This window comes from Acipenser ruthenus, unplaced genomic scaffold, assembly GCF_902713425.1.
Source record: "Acipenser ruthenus unplaced genomic scaffold, fAciRut3.2 maternal haplotype, whole genome shotgun sequence".
NCBI lineage: Eukaryota > Metazoa > Chordata > Actinopteri > Acipenseriformes > Acipenseridae > Acipenser > Acipenser ruthenus.
Window position 1 is genome coordinate 62,110 of NW_026708237.1, and position 24,000 is coordinate 86,109.

A 24,000-nucleotide genomic window follows, 5' to 3' on the forward strand; every position below is an offset into this window, starting at 1 on the left:
AGATTAATTAAAAGATCTGTAATGAAAGTGCGAGAAATATGCAGTTTGAGATTCCCAGGTCCTGGAGTACAGGCCGCCCTGTTCAAATGGTTTAATGATTCATCTTCTCCAGCACCTTCACCGGCTTGTCCTGTGAAGCTGCAAGTGACGTCAGCACAGCCTTGATTTAAAAAGAGGATCAAAGAGAACGAAAGAACGGAGGAATGCGCCGCATTCTCGAAGCTTCGATCAGAGAAGTTCCACAGTGCAGGAAATAGTTTAAAAAAAATACATTTTTGAATATAATAATAATAATAATAATAATAATAATAATAATAATAATAATAATAATAATAATAATAATTCGGAAATCCAGATTCACTCTCCTGTTTTATTTTTCCATCAGAACCCCTCGATGCAATTATTACGCATCGCTACAGAATCATTTTGTTTATTGTAATCTATAAATAGAGGTTTTTTTTTTTAAGCGACACGTGTATGATACAATCGCTTTTCATCAGGTATACGTTTAAGGTTAAAATCCAGCTGAAAATGTAAATTTTTAGAAAGATCTTTGTTTTAGACCCGGAGTTTTAATGTACATATAAACCACGATAATTTGGAGTGCAAGCACTTGGATTTGATATAAACTAATATATTTATTAGGAATATGTGTTTTTCATTACATAAATAATGGAACTCAAAAATTAAGTATATTTAATATACAGCTTTGTCGTGTGTATCCATACCGTCTTTAATTATATAATTACAAAATTAACCATTAAAACAAACGTATAAAAGTCTAAAAAAAGACTTCAGATTTATTGGGTTCATATTGATTCCGAATCACCTGCAGATATTATTATTATTATTATTATTATTATTATTATTATTATTATTATTATTATTATTATTATTATTATTATTATTATTATTATTATTCTCCAAAGCCGCATTAATCGGCAGCAGTGTGGAGGAGTGGTTAGGGCTCTGAACTCTTGACTGGAGGGTCGTGGGTTCAATCCCAGGTGGGGGACACTGCTGCTGTACCCTTGAGCAAGGTACTTTACCTAGATTGCTCCAGTAAAAACCCAACTGTATAAATGGGTAATTGTATGTAAAAATAATGTGATATCTTGTAACAATTGTAAGTCGCCCTGGATAAGGACGTCTGCTAAGAAATCAATAATAATAATCGCTAGAATCATACTGCACTCGAGTCTGCTTATATTTAGTTGTCTATGTCGCTTATTGAATTGAAAACTAACAGCACTAGACATGTTTGTGTTTGTAATAACCCATCAATTTGCTTCGCGACAGCTGTATTAATAGCAAGGGCAGATCATTCTGCAGAAGGCAAAAATGAAAGACTCTCAGTCCGGACTGGGTTTTATCGCGTCGGTCAGCGAGCCCGTGAATGAAGGACCAAACCAAACCACCAAACCACCAAACCACACACACACAACTATCTTTGATGTATTATTTCCGCAAATAACCTTTAATTACGCATCGGATAAGACAAGCTTCAATTTCTTTACTTCCCGAGGCTACTGAGCCGTGTTTTTTTTTTAAAAGAACACCCTCTTTCAACCTCCCCCCCCCCTCCAAAATCTCTTAGCCAATCAGATCCGTGCTACATCCCTTCTGCCAATCTGAGACTCGGTCAACGGGATAAAACCGACTCGAAATGAGACTCTGATTACAAACTTCCTAAAGAGCCTTGTGAGTGAACCGAGGCCCGTTATATCCTCCATTGAAAATAATCGACTATATCTATATAAACAGGCTACACCTCTATACCACGCTTAGTTATAGTGACCATCATTATACGGAGCGTAGTGGATTTCTTTAAAAAAAACAAACAAGGAATACAGCTGGGATTTTTGATTCTTTTTTTTCAACAGACTGAGCAGGTAAACCTGGTTTTATTTCCTCTGTAATGCGGTATAATGTTGTGTTTTGTCGGTGTGCACCCTGGGAGAGGGAGAGGGTGCGCACAGCGATTGCACGTCCGTGACATCTGTCTGTACACCCGTGGTTTGCAACCCGCGTCTCCTTGTGTGTGTGTGTGTGTGTGTGTGTGTAGCATTGACAGGCTGTGTCCGAATATGCCTTTCTATGACAAAACTGAGACCGTCCGGGCGCACACAGAAAATGCTGCCGTAGATCGTACACACCCGGGTCTGTTTCATCAGCGTGTTTGCAAAGACTTACTCTAAAGAGATTAGCAACGGTGACGATTGTGGAAATAACACACGAGCACGCACGAGCCAATGCTGACCCTATAGAGTTTCTCTCCACGCTCGATTTAATGTCGGTAAGGTAAAAAGTATAATCGATACTACAAATGCAAATAGTCTATTTTAATAAGTATGTAATATATCGGCTATGTTGTGAAAAAAATAAACAGCGGGGTGTATGAGCGTCTGCAGGTAACGCATCAATACGAGGGTTCGTATTTAATAGAAACTGAAGCTTGATGAAACGGGGTCCTGTCCTTTTAAACGCGGGGGCTCATCGGAGCGGGTGTGCGTGGCTCTGTGGAGTGAGAGAGACACCCGCTTATAGACAGGGGATCGCCCCCCAGCACCGAGCAGCACACACGAAGCGACACCGAGGAGGAGAGCGGGGGCTCACGGCGCTGGACGAGGGAAACGCTGGCTGGCTTGGCGTGTTTCTTTTGGTATTTAATGTTCAGTACAGGGGGACTTATGTATTTAATATTTCATATCCTGAAATTTCACAACCCCGCAATTAATATCGCTTCACTACATAAAGCAGAGTGTTACAGTTTGCTAACAAATCAATTCGTACATATATTTAGAGATATTCTTTCAAAGTATAGACAGAAAACATATGAGTAATGCAAACAAGTGGAGATTTTATATATAAAATATATGCAATGCTATATTTTAATATACAAGAGAATACATAAAGTGAAAACAAAAGTCATTCATTATTATACGGTCGAATTTAAAAACAATTAGAAATGTTTTAATAATTGTGGTGTCTTTGTATGCTATGAATGTTTGCTATATATATATATATATATATATATATATATATATATATATATATATATATATATATATATATATATATATATATATATTCTAGTTTTAAATAAATAACCTTTGAACACCTTCTACGGGCTATAATAATACATATTTAATACTAATTACAAACACGATCAAATATCAAACCTGTACTGCAAATGCTATCATTTGCAATATATATATTTTTAAGTAAAGTCATTTTGAAATATTTGTGTGCAGGCTGCTACGTTCTCGTTCAGCTGAGTTCAAATACACAAAAATCAGCTATAGGCGATGTATGGGATGGGGGGGAATAATAAATCAAAATAACCCAAAACTCCAAATAATTTGCTGCGATTCTCATTGGCCGGCGAATCTCCACGCTGCATGATCTCCGGGCGCGTCCCCGCGGTGCGCGCTCTGTGCGGATCCATCGATTTTGTGTCCCGTGTGGCTGGCTTTATAAAGCGGGATCACATATGGGTTTGTATTTTCTTATTATCGATTAGAGGTTAGCAAAGTGGAAAACTCGACCTCCCAGACTGAATCTTCAAAAGAATAATACAAAGTAAACTGACTCCACAATAATATCGCCTGTCCGAATACAGGTCTACAACTAAACCAGAACAGAAGAGGCGCGCTATTGAGAACTCTCCAAACGTGTTGTATTTACAATGTTGTTAATAATAATAATAATAATAATAATAATAATAATAATAATAATAATAATAATAATAATAATACGATCAGAAGAAAATCTGTCCGTGCATACACTCTATTAACGCAGTTTAATGGACGGGTCATAGCTGTTTATTTAAATACTTACTGTACTGAACATAGGACTGGTTTCATTGGCTTCAGATAGAGGCTCCTTGAGCATACGAGACGACTGAAATATAATAATTATTATTATTATTATTATTATTATTATTATTATTATTATTATTATTATTTATTATTTAATTGCAATAGTAAAAACAATGTTAAAATTGCATAATGTTCCGTCACTTTTAATCAAAATTAAAATTAGTAAAATTGTAAGAATAGTCTATATATATATAAACAGCGGAAGCGCTTTTACCCGAAACGTCCTGAAAATAAAATATTTAATATTTTAAACTTTTTGTGTACATTTAAAAAAAACAAAAACTGTTCTTTCATATGCCTTCAGTATTGTACACTGCAGTTCTACAGATATATGTATTTTTATATGTGTCTATATATATATATATGTATATATATATAATTAATATTTGGTGTATTATTTTGGTGTATTTTGTGGTGCAGTATTACCGCTTACTTTACAGGGAGCTGAGGCCATATTTAACGAGGATTACCGAACATGTCACAGTATCGAGTCCGCTGCCATGTTATCTATACAATGAAGGAGGGAGGGCGTTTAGGAAGCATACACACACACGCACATTATATAGATTATAGCCGCTGGATAAACCTCGCAGCAACTGGTTTACAAGAGCGTAGGTTATAGCAACCACCGCGCAATAATGAGAGCAAGGATCCGCATGGATCTACAGCACAAAGAACCACGAGAACGAGAGAGAGAGACACGGAATAAGGGTCTGATACAAGCTACACAAAACACCGTGACATCGTGTGCTATTGTAAACACGCACACATACACACACACACAGACACTGAGACACTGACACACACACACAGAGACACTGAAACACACACACTGAAACACACACTGAGACACACACACATACTGAGACACACACACAGACACTGACACACACAGAGACACTGACACACACACACACACACACTATAATGCAGATTCTCTATCCCGGGACTTGGGAACAATCAGACCCTAATTTGTGTATCGAACCGGGATTGCAAATTTGTCAGAGAAGACGGGTTTATTACAGAATGCACTTTCTCCACAACGCCGCTCTCCTCGGGGGGGTCCAGCCCCCCTGGAAGTTAATTAAAAGTAAATGTGTGTAAATTGTCGAGGCCCGCAAGGAGATGCGTATCTGGGGAGGTTTGTCACTTTAATGGCTCTGGTGATGGATCAGGCTTGAAGCTCTCACCTCTCAGCGACGCGACTCGATACTTTTTTTTCCCCTGAAATTCAAGTCGAGGGAAGTTATGGTTCTCTTCTTGTTGTTTTTAAATTATTTTTCATTGTATACCCCCCCCCCCCCCTTGCCTTTTCTCTCCGATATAAAGCAATGAGGTTAAAAAAGTCCAATGAAAATTACACATTGTCCAAAACCTATTTCCCAGCTCTATTTTCAATGCTTCGCGGGTGAAAGCGTTAAGAGAACGCGTCTGATTTATAAACACACAGTTCGGATCACATTCCCTCTATCCGAGCCTTCACGCAAACCCACGGGACGGAACCGACAGAAACAAACAGCACCGCGCGCTTCAGCCTGCAAGAGGGATCATTTATTTGTGTTGATTTCTTAGCAGAAGCCCTTATCCAGGGCGACTTACAATTGTTACAAGATATCACATTATTTTTACATACAGTTACCCATTTATACAGTTGGGTTTTTACTGGAGCAATCTAGGTAAAGTACCTTGCTCAAGGGTACAGCAGCAGTGTCCCACACCTGGGATTGAACCCACGACCCTCCGGTCAAGAGTCCAGAGCCCTAACCACTACTCCACACTGCTGCCCATCGTACGATTGGGTTATTAACTTGATCGATGACGCAGTAAACTCTCTCTAAGGTTTTTTTTTAATTTGTATTTTTTAAATAACTGGCAAAATGTAGCTGTAAAAGCAGAACACGATTAATTAATGTGATATATATATATATATAAAAGAAACGTTTTTTAAAAAATGTACACAAAAAGTTTAAAAGATTTAAAAAATATATATTTTCAAAAAGAAAAGTTAAACACAAAAGTTAAACAAGTTTACTGCGCGGTGTTTAACTTTTCTATTTAAACAGCTGAAGGACTTTTGACCGAAACGTCCTGAAAATAAAATATTTTTTAATCTTTTCAATTTTTTTCCTTTTTTTTTAAAAAACCTTTTCTTTCAATGTCTTCAATTTGGTACACTGCAGTTATAATTATTTATATATATATATATATATATATATATATATATATATATATATATATATATATATATATAAAACAAATATTATATATCTCACATATAAAGTTAATATTTATGTGAATATTAATATATTTAGGCTGGTTTTTAATTTAAGGATTTTTGGGGGAAAACTAAACAAAGCAACTTAAATAGTTGTTTACAACGAGGTGTATTTATTATAATATCAATAATAATAATAATAATAATAATAATAATAATAATAATAATAATAATACCACCAGTCTCATTGCAGAGCAGTTTGAGTCAGTACAAGATTTACATTCATTCTGTGAGTTTAATACTACTACTACTAATAATGATAATAATGATAATGATAATATTAATAATAATAATAATAATAATAATAATAATAATGCAGGTAATAGTAATAATAATACATGTCAGTAAAGCCCATCACATGCGTAAAAATGTAGGGATCGAAAGCTCTGGAAACGCTGTCTGTGTGTCGCTAGTTACAAATGCACGTGTTTGTCAGCTGACTGCTGAGATAGCTCGCAGGGTCCGATATAAATCCGATATAAATCTTTAACATTTTAACAGTTTGTTTGTTTTTCTGTTTTATTTTTTCAGCTAGGATTCATTATTATATATATTTTAAAAATAGATAATTTTTCAGTATTAAACTTTATAAAAGGCAGGGTTTCTTAAACGTGGCATTTATAATGTTTAATTCATAGTTTTTTTTTATATAGTTTTCCTAATAATAATAATATTTAATAAGATACGTACCGAAATAAATGCATATAGACGATTTGCTTGCTTTATTAAGAATGGATAACTTCTTTTTTATAGATAGATAGATAGATAGATAGATAGATAGATAGATAGATAGATAGATAGATAGATATGATGTAGCTGTATATGCGCCTTAAGAGCTTAAGAATCGAAGGAAAAGATCGGAATATGATTAACTGGCTACGCTGTTTTACAGAATGTGTTGTTCAGGAATTGCGGAAGATGTGATTTCCAGGGTGTTGCGAGTCAAAGCTCAAACGCGTCTCCAAAACTATTCCGTTTTTAAGAAAGACGAACAGAAAGCCCCTAGCAACATTAACAAGGGATTGCTCTGTCAAATAACTGTGATTCGACTGTGAGCTAGGTGTGGGCCTTATCTTTCAAATAATAATAATAATAATAATAATAATAATAATAATAATAATAATAATAATAATAATAAAGTCAAAAAACATACAGGCGCTTGTTTACGTGTTTAATTGACCTAATTCGGCTTAAAAAACAGCTACTGTGAAGAATTGAACTAAACAGACAATACAAGCCGGATGCGATTTCCTCGGCGGGTTGAATGCATTATTCAGCGCCAATGCTGTAGGCGACTTCAATTGAAAGGGTAGAAACGCAACACACACACACACACACACACACACACACACACACACACACACACACACACACACACGCACTCACACACACACACACACACACACACACGCTTGGGTGATCCTCGCTGTCGATTGTGAGGACGCGGTCGCTATAGAGCCGCTCTGCCCGGCACAGGTGCAGAGGAGGCCGGTAATGCGATAGTCCGCGTGCATGGTGCCTTGTTCTCCTAGAGCCGCACCCCCGGGTTCGGTTATTTTAATTTCCTCTGATTGGTGAAGCGTTAGAGGATTGAGACACACATCGCTACAGCCACTAATAACACCCCACCCCCTCACCCCCGCCCGCATTTATTGCATTGCCCAGGTCAGCGTTTGATGTGGAACGACTGTGTGTATGTGTGTGTGTGTCAGTGTGTGTGTGTGTCAGTGTGTGTGTGTGTCAGTGTGTGTGTGTGTCAGTGTGTGTGTGTCAGTGTATGTGTGTGTGTATGTGTGTCAGTGTGTGTCAGTGTGTGTGTGTCAGTGTATGTGTGTGTGTATGTGTGTCAGTGTGTGTGTGTGTGTGTCAGTGTGTGTATCAGTGTATGTGTGTGTGTGTGTGTGTGTGTCAGTGTATGTGTGTCAGTGTGTGTGTGTCAGTGTATGTGTGTGTGTCAGTGTGTGTGTGTCAGTGTATGTGTGTGTGTCAGTGCGTGTGTGTGTGTGTGTCTGTGTGTGTGCGCGCCCAAGGGAGGTTAAGGAAACCCAGACGCACACAATGGGTTAAATTAAAAGAGAGGAGAAAGGTTTTTGGAAAGTTAGTGTTGCAGAAAGAGGAGAGAGAGAGAGAGAGAGAGAGCCAGAGAGAGAGAGAGAGAAGAGAGAGAGAGAGACTAAAATTAAATATGCATGTTGAGAACAGGAAACGAAATAATTACTTATTATAAAATCAGCAGGAGCATTATTATAAATAATAAAAAATAATACGAGATTGAACCTATCGTGAGAGAGAGACTGAAAGAACGAACGAAAGAAAAATATATATTCAAGGCCCTTTATAAGCCAAGTTATTGTTTATTATAAATCAGAAAAAAAAACACACATGATGAATAAAATAATAATGAAAAGAACTGACCCGATCAATGCGCTCCGGAGACACCTCGTTATAAACACCGCACACGGTCTACAGCACAAGCAAACACGCGTTCATAGCGCCACGGAAAGCGAGGCAGCGCCGCCACAGAGACGCGCAAAGCACAGAACACCGCCTCACACCGGGAGCATGAGCCCGGCTCACACGATCGGTGCGGACCCGGCTAACTGCCCGGGGGACCGGGACACTGCGAGCCGTCAGGGTCGGTAACTGCATTACAGCAGCGCAGCACTCCGCCGACCCGATTCACTTACTATTATTACACCGTGTAACAATTTTTTTTTTTTTTTCGTTCCTGGGTAGTAAGTGTTATTTCCTAATTGCTTATGCCTCAAAAGTATAGAAAATGGCTATTATTCCCAACGAACTTTGCTTTTGTGACCAGGACAGTGATATTTTGAAATTGACCTATTTCCAATGAGAAAACGGGCGAATTTGTGTCTTTTCGTTCACATAAAGTCAGAAAAAAACAACATATGAATCCAAATTAACATGTATTTATACTAAAGTAATACAAAAATGACTACAAAAGATTTAGAAGTGAGTAGTTTTTCGAGATTTACGATTATACTGTAAATCACTTTCACGAATCAGCCCCCAAATGTAGTCTCCCATCATTGTGTTACATAGTGTTATTATTATTATTATTATTATTATTATTATTATTATTATTATTATGTATTTCTTAGCAGACGCCCTTATCCAGGGCGACTTACAGTCGTAAACAAAAATACATTTCAAGAATCATTTTGGTTCAAGCAAGTACAAGTGTGACAAAACTTACCTACAGAAGCCTGGCACAGGGCAAGAGAGAGACAAGTCTGTTACTGAGAGGGGAAACAGCTTTAACCTTACACCCGATACAATAATAATAATAATAATAATAATAATAATAATAATAATAATAATAATAATAATAATACACATTCCGAATTGATTTCATTGTAGACAGATGTTCAGGGAGGATTTTTAGCAAGCTTTGAATTAATTTTAAAAAATATATCCTTTTTTTAAGTGTGATTCAGAATCAATATGAACCCAATAAATCTGAAATCGTTGCGACTGATCTTTTTGAATGACTTTCATGCGATTATTTTAATGGTCATTCTGTAATTATAATACTAAAGACGGTATGAATACACACGACAAAGCTGTATATTATTATATTCACTATATCTGAACTAAATGTGAATTAAACGGATCTTATTAAACACATTTTAAACACATTTCTTTTGTATGACTTTAGACTGTAATGTTTATTAATGCATGCGGTATTAAATACAGGCCTAAAGCTTTGATGTCGTTGTTTTTATGTATTTTATTACAACGTGTCTCCTCTATAATAATTCAGTTCTCTCAGTGACAAATTCACAATACACTGTAATGCGCATTACAGAACACACCGCCGCACGCAAACATTATTATTATTTATTTCTTAGCAGACACCCTTATCCAGGGCGACTTACAATTGTTACAAGATATCACATTATTTTTACATACAATTCCCCATTTATACAGTTGGGTTTTTACTGGAGCAATCTAGGTAAAGTACCTTGCTCAAGGGTACAGCAGCAGTGTCCCCCACCTGGGATTGAACCCACGACCCTCCGGTCAAGAGTCCAGAGCCCTAACCACTACCCCACACTGCTGCGGGGGTCTGTAATGCTGTGCCTTGTAAGACACGCGATATATTGCACCCGTCCCGTTTAAGGTAGCTCCGCCCGGTCCGACTCGCTTCTATAACGCGCTGCTTTCTGTGTCCTCCCTCCTAGGAACCGCGGAGCGCCGGAGCAAAGGGTCACTACCCGGGACAGGGGCGCTAGCATGTGGAAGAATTGCGCGGAGTTCAGTAAACCCCAGGCCGTTAGCCATAAAATGCTAGCTAGATGCGACATGAGCGGTTAGTCCCCTTTTTCTTAATACAGTAAATATTAATATAATAAATAAATAAAAATAAATATTTAAGAATTGTTTTGAGGGGAAGGGGTATATATAATGTTCCTTTAGTTATTAATTCTGATAAACGCAATGTATCCTCAGTTTTATGTATCTAAAGAACATAAGACAGTTTACAAACGTTTAAATGAACATAAATTATACATTTTTTTCGACCTGAAAAAAGAAACAAGGACCAGGGGTCACAAATGGAGATTAGATAAAGGGGCATTCAGAACAGAAAATAGGAGGCGCTTTTTTTACACAGAGAATTGTGAGGGTCTGGAACCAACTCCCCAGTAATGTTGTTGAAGCTGACACCCTGGGATCCTTTAAGAAGCTGCTTGATGAGATTCTGGGATCAATAAGCTACTAACAACCAAACGAGCAAGATGGGCTGAATGGAGCCTCCTCTCGTTTGGAAACTTTCTTATGTTCTTAATCATTAACTGCGTAGTGAATGACATCACAAGCACATTAATAGATTTGCATGTGACTTTGGTTACCATGGCATCCAAAGCCTCACTGTTTGTTTTCAAACACGCTTTCCCTTGAGAAAGGCGTGTTAAGCACAGCGGAACGGTGGGAAGTCGGCTCTTTTGAGCAAAAAAAAACTTTATGATAACTCCCCGCGTTTGAACGATGTCGGACTGCCGTGGGCGCGCAATGCAATGCAATGAAAGCGGCGCGCTCTGAAAGGGTTAATCAAAGCGGCGCTTTAATCCTGAACGATCAAACAAGCCAGTGTTCCCGAACCCTAAAAATCAAAAGAACGCGCTCTGATAGGTCGCGCTAAACCGTACAGCCACGCCCTCGCTTATAACCAGCCGGCGATCCGGGGCAGGTCTCCGCTGCCCTTGTGACCGCACAGCGGGATCAGCATACCTGCTGTACGCTGCTGACGGCGGGGCAGCTCCGTGGGTTATTCTCGTCAAGGTCAAAACCGGGAGGCTGTGTGTCGAGAAACCGTCACCTGAGTAAATAAGGGCGTTGTGTGTGTGTGTGTGTGTGTGAGAGAGAGAGAGAGAGAGAGAGAGAGAGAGAGAGAGAGAGGGAGAGGGAGAGGGAGGGAGAGAAAGAGAGAGAGACCTTATAAAGCATAGGGAAGCATTGTAAAGCACAGAGAGGTCTGGTAAAGCATAGTGAAACATTGTAAAGCACAGCGAGGTCTGGTAAAGCATAGGGAAGCATTGTAAAGCACAGAGAGGTCTGGTAAAGCATAGGCAATCATTGTAAAGCACAGAGAGGTCTGGTAAAGCATAGGGAAGCATTGTAAAGCACAGAGAGGTCTGGTAAAGCATAGGGAAGCATTGTAAAGCACAGAGAGGTAGGGTAAACTTTAAGAGAGGCAGTGTGTGTGTGTGTGTGTGTGTGTGTGTGTGTGTGTGTGTGTGTAAGATCATGTTTCTAGTCTCCACAGGAAAGAAACGTATTTTGTTTGTGTAGCTGTATGATCCCCCATAAACATTCAACCGTGCTGAATTTAGAAACACTAAAAGAAACTTAATTCAATGACAAACTTTTTGACCGCATGTCTTTTTCAATGTCTACTTATCTGTCTGCGTGCCCCTGTGTGCCTGTGTGCCTGTCTGCGTGCTCCTGTGTTTGTGTGTGTGTGTGTCTGTGTGCTCCTGTACTCCTGTATCTTCGAGGCTCGTTGACTCATATCTCTGCCCCCCCCCCCCCCCCCCCCCCCCCCCCCCCAGGCCATGGCGGTCTTAACCAACTAGGCGGAATGTTTGTGAACGGCCGGCCGCTGCCCGAGGTGATCCGCCAGCGCATTGTGGACATGGCGCACCAGGGCGTGCGGCCCTGCGACATCTCACGACAGCTACGGGTCAGCCACGGCTGCGTCAGCAAGATACTGGGCAGGTGAGCCACCGGGGGACTGGGAGAGGGACTGGGGGAGAGAGAGGAACTGGGGGGAGAGGAGAGGGAGAAGTGGGGTATACTGGGCAGGTGAGCCACCGGGGGACTGGGAGAGGGACTGGGGGAGAGAGAGGAACTGGGGGGAGAGGAGAGGGAGAAGTGGGGGATACTGGGCAGGTGAGCCACCGGGGGACTGGGAGAGTGGGGGGAGAGAGAGGAACTGGGGGGAGAGGAGAGGGAGAAGTGGGGGATACTGGGCAGGTGAGGCACTGCGGGAGACTGGCAAGAGAGAGAGAAGGAGAGAGGGACGGAGGGAGAGAGAGGGAGGGAGGGAGAGAGAGAAGAAGGGAGGGACAGAGGGAGGGAGGAGAGAGAGGAGAGAGAGGGAGGGAGGGAGAGAGAGAGAGGGATTGAACCACTCGCAGAAGAACTGTGAAGAGCAAAAGACTACGTTCTAATATTTTATCAGCATCTTGGAGACTTGGGGGAAGTCCTTGAAAACATCCACTAACTAGTACCCCCCCCCGCGCAGGTACTACGAGACAGGAAGCATCAAACCGGGGGTGATAGGCGGGTCCAAGCCCAAGGTGGCCACGCCCAAAGTGGTGGACAAGATCGCTGACTACAAGCGTCAGAATCCCACGATGTTCGCGTGGGAGATCCGGGACCGGCTCCTGGCGGAGGGGGTGTGCGACAGCGACACGGTGCCCAGCGTGAGCTCCGTCAACCGGATCATCAGAACCAAAGTGCAGCAACCCTTCATCCTGCCCCTGGAGGGCAAGGACCTGAACCCTGGACACAGCCTGAGTGAGCATTATTACTATTACTAGCATCATTACTATCAGTATTATTATTATTATTATTATTATTATTATTATTATTATTATTATTAATAATTAGTCATTTAGCAGATGCTTTTATCCAAAGCGACTTACAGAGACTAGGGGGGTGAACTCTGCATCATCCACAACTGCTGCTGCTGCTGCAGAGTCACTTCCAATAGGAGCTTGTTTGTTTGACGTCTCATCCGAAGGACGGAGCACAAGGAGGTTCAGTGACTTGCTCAGGGTCACACACACACAGGGAGTCAGTGGCTGAGCCGGGATTTGAACCTCCTGGTATCGAACCCCTTTCTTTAACCACTGGAGCACCAAGCCTCATACCAGCAGGGCGGCGCCACACGGGAGCCCAGGGAATGCATGACAGCCTCATATGAGGAGAGGCAATTTGTTCTCCATATAAAGCAATGCTGAGGGAATGCAGAGTCACTTTTGCGGCTTGGAACCTGGTTTCAGGAGATTGGGGGTGCAGGGCGCTGCTCAGCTCACCAGGCAGGGAGACTTGGGGTTTGATACAGCACCCTCAAACTAGGTCTCCCGGGGGTCTCCTGGAAGCAGGTTTCAAGCCGCTGTTCCTGAAAAAAACTGCCCAAAACTACTTTTTGTTCAGCTATTTTCAATATTTCATTATTTTTATTAATATTATTTATTTCTTAGAAGACGCCCTTATCCAGGGTGACTTACAATTGTTACAAGATATATAATTATTTTTTACATACAATTCCCCATTTATACAGTTGGGTTTTTACTGGAGCAATCTAGGTAAAGTACCTTGCTCAAGGGTACAGCAGCAGTGTCTCCCACCTGGGATTGAACCCATGACCCTCCGGTCAAGAGTCCAGAGCCCTAACCACTACTCCACACTGCTTCATTCATGAAAGGGTTAAGCTCATAGTGAAACCAGGAGTGGATCAAACTACTCTGCAACGGGAGTCGTATTCCCATCCCTGCAATAATAATAATAATAATTTTATTACCTTGATTAGCCACAGTGTGTCTGATTAACATCAGCATTTTTATTTGTTAAACTTTGGTCAGTCTCTTGGTGATGTCATTAGGAATCATTAAATCGTGGTTTTGATGAAGCGAAGTGGCCTCAAACTAAGAGTCCATATGAGTTTAATCAGACACACCTGAGCTTGTTGTCTAGACACACTGGGGCTGATCCAGCTGCTAGTAAAACCTGGAATGGGTGACACTGCTGTGCAATAGGAGGCTGTCTGGCTGCAGTACTGTGCTCACATGTTGTCGTCCCCCCCCCCCCCCAGTCCCCAGCTCAGCGGTGACCCCCCCAGAGTCACCCCACTCCGACTCGCTCGGCTCCACCTACTCCATCAACGGCCTGCTGGGCATCGCGCACATGGGGGGAGAGGGCAAGAGGAAGCACGAAGACAGTGAGTACCACCCAGACCTCTCTGTGCTTTACAATGCTTGCCTGTGCTTTACCAGACCTCTCTGTGCTTTACAATGCTTCCCTATGCTTTACCAGACCTCTCTGTGCTTTACAATGCTTGCCTGTGCTTTACCAGACCTCTCTGTGCTTTACAATGCTTCCCTATGCTTTACCAGACCTCTCTGTGCTTTACAATGCTTCCCTATGCTTTACCAGACCTCTCTGTGCTTTACAATGCTTCCCTATGCTTTACCAGACCTCTCTGTGCTTTACAATGCTTCCCTGTTCTTTACCACACCTCTCTGTGCTTTACAATGCTTCCCTATGCTTTACCAGACCTCTCTGTGCTTTACAATGCTTCCCTATGCTTTACCAGACCTCTCTGTGCTTTACCATGCTTTCACTGTGCTGTATTACACTTTGCTGTGCTTTGACTGTGTGACACTATTATAAGGTTGAGTACCATCCATCCATCCATCCATCCATCCATCCATCTGTATCCATCCATCCATCTCTCTCTCCTTCCCTTCCTTCTCTCTCTGCAGTCCTGAACTGTGTTTCCTCTCTGATCCTAACTGACCCCTGTCTCTCTCCCTCTCCCTCTCCCTCTCAGGTGATCAGGAGAGCTGTAGGTTGAGTGTGGACTCGCAGGGCAGTGTGGGGAGCGCCCCCAGGAAGCAGCTCCGAGGGGAGCCCCCCTTCTCCGGCACGCTGGACTGCGGCTTCGACAGGCATCCCTACCCCCCTGAGGCCTTCGCGTCGGCCAATCACAGCAAGGCTGAGCAGGTACAAGCCCCGCCCACAGAGCACAGGAACACAACCTCAACCGGCCAGCTAGGACTTTAAAATGCATTTCAAAACATGCTCCCCAACCGGGCTAGATAGAGGCTACGGAACGCCGTGGTGTACAGTGTTTATTGAACAGCACTGGAATGAAGCAAAGACACACTCGAAACTACAGCTCTGCCCAAAAGCATTGCATCCCCCTGTAGAACTCATTGTGCTTCATGAAGTGGAATGAAAGCTGCTGAATAATGTGACGCTAACATATTGAATCGCACACCGCTCTGGAGTTTTCCCATTGGACGAAAAAACGGGCAAAAATGTGACATTTCGAAACCTAACATGAAATACTTACTATTATGTCTTCCGGTGGACTTTTTTTTTTTTGCAATATTATTTTGTAGTTTTTTTGATTACACGATAAATAAAATATCTAAATTATGCTCATATAGTTTTATTTTTATTTTTAAATGATGTCACAATCACGATGGAAAACTTTTTGGCCAGAGAATGTCATCTCAACTTAAATGGAATAAAAACAACTATCTAACTCCAGCTAGATATAGCCATGCTTCTGGTATCAGTATTTCTACACACAGAAACATTGAGAGTATCTCTTTCAAGCAGAATCTCTGATCAGTCACGGACAGTGTGGCCTCTGGATAGCGGCCACACTAACGCGTTTTTTGAGGGTGGCTTGCCATGAAAGGCGCTATATAAAAAGAAATGGATAGATTGATTAATGAGGGGTCAGTAATAGCAGTAGTGGTCAGGGATCTGGACTCTTGACCGGAGGGTCGTGGGTTCAGTCCCAGGTGGGGGACACTGCTGCTGTACCCTTGAACAAGGTACTTTACCTAGATTGCTCCAGTAAAAACCCAGCTGTATAAATAGGGAATTGTATATAAAAAATAATGTGATATCTTGTAACAATTGTAAGTCGCCCTGGATAAGGGCGTCTGCTAAGAAATAAATAATAATAATAATAATAATAATAATAATAATAATAATAATAATAATAATAATAATAATAATCAATCACTGATAGAGCGCTTCTGTAGTGTTTCAGACCGATAGGAGAACTTGTCGAATTCACCCTAAACCCCTCTCCCCTCTCCTCTCTCCCCCAGGCTCTGTACCCCCTCTCCTTGCTAAACAGCAGCATCGAGGATGGCAAGCCCTCCAGCGCTGCCATTGGTCGAAATCTCAGCGCCCATCAGGGATATTCTGTGGTATCAGGTAAGAGTTGCGGTGGCGACAGACGTCAATCAACAAACACGCACACACCCAGACACACAGAACCTCACACACACCACATACACATAATCTAGCTCCAGTATCAAACATCTATCGTGCAAAGTAATCCTTTAATCAATGAGCTCTGAAATAAATCAGATTCAGGGATGGGAATGAGACTCCTATTGCACAGCAGTGTCACCCAGTCCAGGTTTTACTGCCAGCTTGATCAGCCCCAGTGTGTCTAGGTAACAAGCTCAGGTGTGTCTGATTATTAAACTCCTAGTGAAAGCAGGAATGGATCACACTGCTATGTAATGGGAGTCTTATTCCCATCCCCAATGTAGACCCTGTTTATTTACCAGCGCGGATAGTTAAGCTCTCCTCGTAGACCCCCAAAACAAACCCCCCGCTTTTTAAACTTTTCAAAAGGGGGGGGGGAAGCATTTCCAATCACATTATCCAACATCTTCATCATTTTATTTTATTTTATTTTAAAATTTGCAGTCTTTATTTTAAACCATATATATAGGTTTGATTTTCTTTTCCGTTTCATTTCATCTCATCTCACTTCATCTCTGGCGCCCGCAGACTACCACAGCGCCCCCTTGTGCATGAAGCAGGAATCCTCTTCCACCTCAGAAGCGACACACGCAGGCTCCTCCCCCAACGGGCTGCCAAACCCCGCCCTGCTGGAGCTGCAGCCAATCCAGGCTGCCGTCTCTGTGAACGGCTCTGCCCACATGAGCCCCTTCAACGCGTTCACACCACACCCTCCCCACACGCCTCTGTACGGGCAGTTCATCACGCAGCCCCTCCGGACAGGTAAGCGTGGGGCAGCGGGACCCGCACGCAGTCACCAGTGTGCCATTATCAGGATCCAGCCCTCCGCAGGCCAGGGGCACTGCTGTCCACCGGGCTGACTCACCCTTTCAGAGTGAAACGAGAAACAGCAGCTGGGGTTTGTGTGGATCGCTGCTCTCCACAGAGTCCTGAATAAGGAAAGCAGCGATCATCACAAACCCAAGCAGCTGCTTCTTCAGTTCACTCTGATGGCTGGATCGCATCAATATCAGGGTCTAGTGCTGTATATTATAAAGACATTTCAGAGGGCTGGATCGCATCAATATCAGGGTCTAGTGCTGTATATTATAAAGACATTTCAGAGGGCTGGATCACATCGATATCAGGGTCTAGCGCTGTATATTATAAAGACATTTCAGAGGGCTGGATCGCATCAATATCAGGGTCTGCTACACTGTATGTATATGTGTTGCAGTGGGGGTGTTGTGAATGTAATGCATGCTGTCTGTGTTCCTGTAGGTCGGGACATGGTGGGCTCCACTCTTCCGGGGTACCCCCCCCACATCCCCAGCAGCGGGCAGAGCGCATACAGCATGGTGGCAGGTAAAGAGTTAATACAAAGAGTGTCCCCTAGAACGAGCACAGCACAGTGTGATACAGCACAGTGACAGCATGGGAAAGCATAGGGAAGCATTGTAAAGCACAGTGAGGGATTGTAAAGCATAGGGAAACATTGTAAAGCACAGAGAGGGATGGTAAAGCATAGGGAAGCATTGTAAAGCACAGAGAGGTCTGGTAAAGCATAGGGAAGCATTGTAAAGCACAGAGAGGTCTGGTAAAGCATAGGGAAGCATTGTAAAGCACAGAGAGGTCTGGTAAAGCACAGGGAAGCATTGTAAAGCACAGAGAGGGATGGTAAAGCATAGGGAAGCATTGTAAAGCACAGAGAGGTCTGGTAAAGCATAGGGAAGCATTGTAAAGCACAGAGAGGTGTGGTAAAGCATAGGGAAGCATTGTAAAGCACAGAGAGGTCTGGTAAAGCATAGGGAAGCATGGTAAAGCACAGAGAGGTGTGGTAAAGCATAGGGAAGCATTGTAAAGCACAGAGAGGTCTGGTAAAGCATAGGGAAGCATTGTAAAGCACAGAGAGGTCTGGTAAAGCATAGGGAAGCATTGTAAAGCACAGAGAGGGATGGTAAAGCATAGTATAACCACGGGAAAAGCATGGGTCGAAAACTTGTGGGGAACGAAAGGCGAGAGAAAGAGAGAAAGAAGATGAAAGCGATTCAGTCTGCTCTCCTCTGCTCCCTCGTTTTCTGTTCTCTGCTGTAGTTGATTAACTTGAACCGGTTCTGGAAAGCTGGCTGGCGGGTTAATCAGTACCCCCCCCCCCCCCCCCCTCCCCCCTCCCCCCTCCCCCCCGATCGCAGAGACAGGCCCGCGGTTTCGGGGATCACTGGCTCCGACCAATCACAGCCGGCCTGTTTGTTGACAGCACGTTGTCATGGAAACAAAGGGGCCGCAGGGTTCCATTTCGGGAGGGGGGTGGGGTACCTGCCCTTCGAAGCGCGAAATTAGATAGTCTGATTTATTTTTTCGGGAGGGGAAGAGGGGGTGGGAGGAGGGGGTTATACAGCAGAACTCACGGAGGGTGACATTCAATCTCTTCTAATTAATTACCAATTAAATATTGGAATGTTTAAAAAGAAAGGAGGAGGGAGGAGGGAGGAGGGAGGGTGGGAACAGGGTGCAGGGAGGAGGGAGCAGGGAGCAGGGAGAGCCTGCAGCGAGGGTGGAAGCAGTGTTAAAGACTCGGCTGCACGCATCACTGCTCCCCTGGATCTGACCCCCAGCTCTCCAGCAAGCAGGGAAATGAATGTTTACAAGGAAGCGGACCGAACTGGTACTGAGAAGAGCCGAGTGCAAGCAGGGACTTAAACACACACACAAGCAAGCGCAGAAACACACACACACACACCAATACAAAGAAACACACACACACACACAGAAACACACAAGCACACACACACACACAAACACATACAGAAATATACAGAAACACACAGAAATATACAGAAATACACACACACACACACACACACACACACAAATACAAAGAAACACACACACACAGAAATATACAGAAACACACAGGCACACACACACACACAAACACACACAGAAATATACAGAAACACACAGGTACACACACAAACACACACAGAAATATACAGAAACACACAGACACACACACACACAAACACACACAGAAATATACAGAAACACACAGGCACACACACACACAAACACACACAGAAATATACAGAAACACACAGGCACACACACACAAGCACACACACACACACAAATACACAGAAACACACAGGCACACACACACACACAAATACACACAGAAATACACAGAAACACACAGGCACACAAACACACACAGAAATACACAGGCACGCCCACTGAAACACAGAAACAAACACACAAACACACAGAGGTTTTCTGTTGGTTCCCCAGGCTGTGAGTATTCATACTAGACAAGACCCGAGTTTGACAATTGTAACACTAATAACAACAGCAACAGCAACACCAGTGATATTAGCGATTGTATTGACAGCCTGCTCTCTTTCCTCTTGGAAATTCATAGTCGACAAGCTCTGTGTTCAATAATAATAATAATAATATTGAGGTGCCCAGTCCCTGACCACCTTCCGGCGCCTCCTCAAGACTCACCTCTTCAGACAGCACCTGTAGAACTCCTCTGTTCTTCCCCTGGGACACTTATCACCCTTCCTTAAATGCGCTTTACTTGCTCTTATCTGCCCCCTATTTTACTGCATTTAATCCTGTACTTTAGAGTACTGTAATCTGTCACAAGTGTTATTTAATTGGTAGTATTTTGTATTTAATTATATCCTGATGTAACTATCACTGACACTGTTATCTGCTGTATTATTGAATTGTATTTTGTCACACTTGTACTTGCTAGAACCAAAGTATTTATCTTGTTCTTAATTGTATTAATACTTGTACTGTGATTCTTGAAATGTATTTTTGTTTACGACTGTAAGTCGTCCTGGATAAGGGCGTCTGCTAAGAAATAAATAATAATAATAATAATAATAATAATAATAATAATAATAATAATAATAATAATGAGAGGTATTGACAGCCTGCTCTCTCCCCTGTCTCCGCAGGCAGCGAGTTCTCCAGCACTGCGTACTCTCACTCCCCCTACACCTCCTACAGCGACGCCTGGAGGTTCACCAACTCGGGGATCCTCGGTAAGACTCGGCCAGGCTCGAGAGCTCCTCATTGGGGAGCGAGGGAGAGCACCCCCCCTCAGATCAAACTGCCTGGGCCGGGGGGTCAAAGGCTATCCCTACAGCACCCGCGCGGGTCAGAGTGGCTGTGAATAGAAGAGGGGGGCTCTCAGACAACAGGGGGGGGGCAGGGGGCTCTGGTTGGGTGGGCGACATTGAGAAACAAATTCAGAAAGACTTGTAGTCAAAATGTTTGTCATTGAATATACACCGAGAAAGACTTCTAGTGGAAACGTTTGCCATTGAATTCACACTGAAGACACCGAGAAAGACTTCTAGTGGAAACGTTTGCCATTGAATTGACACTGAAGACGCTGAGAAAGACTTCTAGTGGAAACGTTTGCCATTGAATTTAAACTGAAGACACCGAGAAAGACTTCTAGTGGAAACGCTTGCCATTGAATTTACACTGAAGACACTGAGAAAGACTTCTAGAGAAAACGTTTGCCATTGAATTTACATTGAAGACGCTGAGACTTCTAGTGGAAACGTTTGCCATTGAATTTACACTGAAGACACTGAGAAAGACTTCTAGTGGAAACGTTTGCCGTTGAATTTACACTGAAGACGCTGAGAAAGACTTCTAGTGGAAACGTTTGCCGTTGAATTTACACTGAAGACGCTGAGAAAGACGTCTAGTGGAAACGTTTGCCATTGAATTTACACTGAAGACACTGAGAAAGACTTCTAGAGGAAACGTTTGCCATTGAATTTACATTGAAGACGCTGAGACTTCTAGTGGAAACGTTTGCCATTGAATTTACACTGAAGACACTGAGAAAGACTTCTAGTGAACGTTTGCCATTGAATTTACATTGAAGACGCTGAGACTTCTAGTGGAAACGTTTGCCATTGAATTTACACTGAAGACACTGAGAAAGACTTCTAGTGGAAACGTTTGCCATTGAATTTACACTGAAGACACTGAGAAAGACTTCTAGAGGAAACGTTTGCCATTGAATTTACATTGAAGACGCTGAGACTTCTAGTGGAAACGTTTGCCATTGAATTTACACTGAAGACACTGAGAAAGACTTCTAGTGAACGTTTGCCATTGAATTTACATTGAAGACGCTGAGACTTCTAGTGGAAACGTTTGCCATTGAATTTACACTGAAGACACTGAGAAAGACTTCTAGTGGAAACGTTTGCCATTGAATTTACACTGAAGACACCGAGAAAGACTTCTAGTGAACGTTTGCCATTGAATTTACATTGAAGACGCTGAGACTTCTAGTGGAAACGTTTGCCATTGAATTTACACTGAAGACGCTGAGAGAGATTTCTAGTGGAAACGTTTGCCATTGAATTTACACTGAAGACGCTGAGACTTCTAGTCAAAATGTTTATAGTTGAATGTATTTCTTTCAGTAGTTCTAAACTGTGATTGTAACCGAATCCGGACTGTCACTAACCCCGCCTCTCTACCTCCCTCCTCAGGCTCACCCTATTACTACAGTTCTGCCGCCCGGACCGCCCCTCCCTCCACCGCGACCGCCGCCTACGACCACCTCTAGTCGCCACGGAAACGGTCATCCCACAATCAGGAGGGACAGGAAACCAGGAGGAAAAAAAAACCAAAAAACTTTATTTATAAAATAATAATAATAATAATAATAATAATTAATAAATACATAAATGAAAAAGGCAGAGGTGAATGAACGACACCGCCAGGATCGGCCCTCGTGTTAACAGCGTGGTTCTGAAGCAATGAAACAAACTGTCTTGTTCTGTTAACTGTTAAAAGGCTCGCTTGAGTCTTATTACTCTTTTTTTTTTGTTTAAAAGTGATGCTCAGATTTTTTTAAAATGTAACCCTGAAATACACTGCAGGTGACCTGATTTGGACTATTTAGTTCAGTCACCACAGTGATGGGGATAAGACTCCCGTTAGAGAGCAGTTTGATCCCTTCCTGCTTTCACTGTGAGTTTAATAATCAGACGCACCTGAGTTTGCTCGCTTTTTTTAATTTTAAGTCGTCACCAATGTTTATTTTACCCCAGGTTTTCTCCCCAATTTGGAATGCCCAATTATTATTTTGATCCCGGTTCACCGCTGCAACCCCCCAGCGACTCCGAAAACGGAGGCTGAGACACGCGTCCTCCGAAACACGATCCTGCCAAATACGTCATTTTCCACAGCGAAGCCACCACACCTACAGTGCCGGAGGACAACGCAGATCTGAATGGCTCCACTGCAGACCCGCAGGCGCCCTATCGGCCACAGGGGTTGCTGGTGCCCGTTGCCCTGCCGACCTAAGCCCTCCCTACCCGGTCGCTCGACCAATTGTGCGCCGCCCCCTGGGAACCCCCGGTCACTGACATAGCGAGGATTTGAACCTGCGCTCTCCAGGCTACAGGGCGCATCCTGCACTCCACGCGGAGCGCCTTTACTGGATGCGCACACCGGAGCTTGTTAGCTAGACACTCTGGGGCTGATCAAGCTGCTAGTAAAACCTGGACTGGGTGACGCTGCTGTGCAATAGGAGTCTGATTGCCCGCCCTGTGCTGAGCATGTTTGTGACAGACAGTCTTGCTAGTTTGGTGTAAATACTGGAAACGAGACAAATCGAGAAACTCTCTCCTCGAACCGCACTGGTCAGGTGTAAGAAACACACAACGTTTTGATTTTTTTTTTTCTTATTATTATTAAGTTAATAAAAGCTGTTGTTGAAATGACCGGAGAGCGCGTCCGCTCCCAAACACCGCCTGTTGTTTTTTTTGTGTTTGTTTGTTTTTCCTTGTGGTTTTTATTACCGAGGATGTAAATAAATGATTTCTATAAGAAGTATTTTAATTAAAATAAAGCATGTTACGAAACAGCCGCTGTGTTGTGTTCATATTGATGGAAAATGTGTGCGTGCGTGTGTGCGCGTGCGTGCGTGCGTGTGTGCGTGCGTGTCTGTGTGTGCGTGCGGGGGGGGTGATAAAAGCATTCCTCTCTTATTAAAAAAAAAGTAATTAACCAGGGGTGTCTGGTGCACTAATGTCATGATACATGCAGGTCAAGATACTATACTCATCACGACACATGCTGCCGACCGCAGGAAGCAGCACACAGGGGGTGCTGAATTTTAAAGAGGATACGAGCTGCAGCTTGGTGTTGGTGTTCCTGAAACTCAGGTGCTAATCCCGATGGTTTCCTGTAGTTGCCATTTATGTCGAAACCATTTCAAAAACAAAACATCATGCGGAGAAAGCATCGCGATTCATCCACACA

The 24,000-nt window shown here is 42.7% G+C and overlaps 1 protein-coding gene across 3 annotated transcripts; it reads left to right on the forward strand.

The window, feature by feature from the left end:
* Positions 1-1,697: 1,697 nt before the first annotated feature.
* On the forward strand, positions 1,698-23,602 carry LOC117397712 (paired box protein Pax-8). Of its 3 annotated transcripts, XM_059020460.1 has the most exons (11): positions 1,698-1,892; positions 10,362-10,489; positions 12,231-12,396; positions 12,926-13,200; positions 14,501-14,626; positions 15,239-15,411; positions 16,539-16,647; positions 17,236-17,469; positions 17,968-18,051; positions 20,655-20,741; positions 22,221-23,602. In XM_059020460.1, exons 2-11 carry the CDS (start codon positions 10,414-10,416, stop codon positions 22,295-22,297), a joined length of 1,407 nt encoding a protein of 468 aa, XP_058876443.1. In that variant the 5' UTR covers positions 1,698-1,892; positions 10,362-10,413; the 3' UTR covers positions 22,298-23,602. The 3 variants fall into 3 exon arrangements, with proteins under 3 accessions (XP_058876443.1, XP_058876445.1, XP_058876444.1); XM_059020462.1 differs by lacking the exon at positions 17,236-17,469; XM_059020461.1 differs by lacking the exon at positions 10,362-10,489.
* The last annotated feature ends 398 nt before the right edge of the window (positions 23,603-24,000 follow it).

Coding starts and splice junctions, on each gene's coding strand:
- LOC117397712 (XM_059020460.1), top strand. CDS start 10,414: ATGTGGAAGAATTGCGCGGAGTTCAGTAAACCCCAGGCCGTTAGCCAT. Junction 14,627..15,238: donor CAAGAGGAAGCACGAAGACA/GTGAGTACCACC, acceptor TCTCCCTCTCAG/GTGATCAGGAGAGCTGTAGG. Junction 20,742..22,220: donor CACCAACTCGGGGATCCTCG/GTAAGACTCGGC, acceptor CTCCCTCCTCAG/GCTCACCCTATTACTACAGT.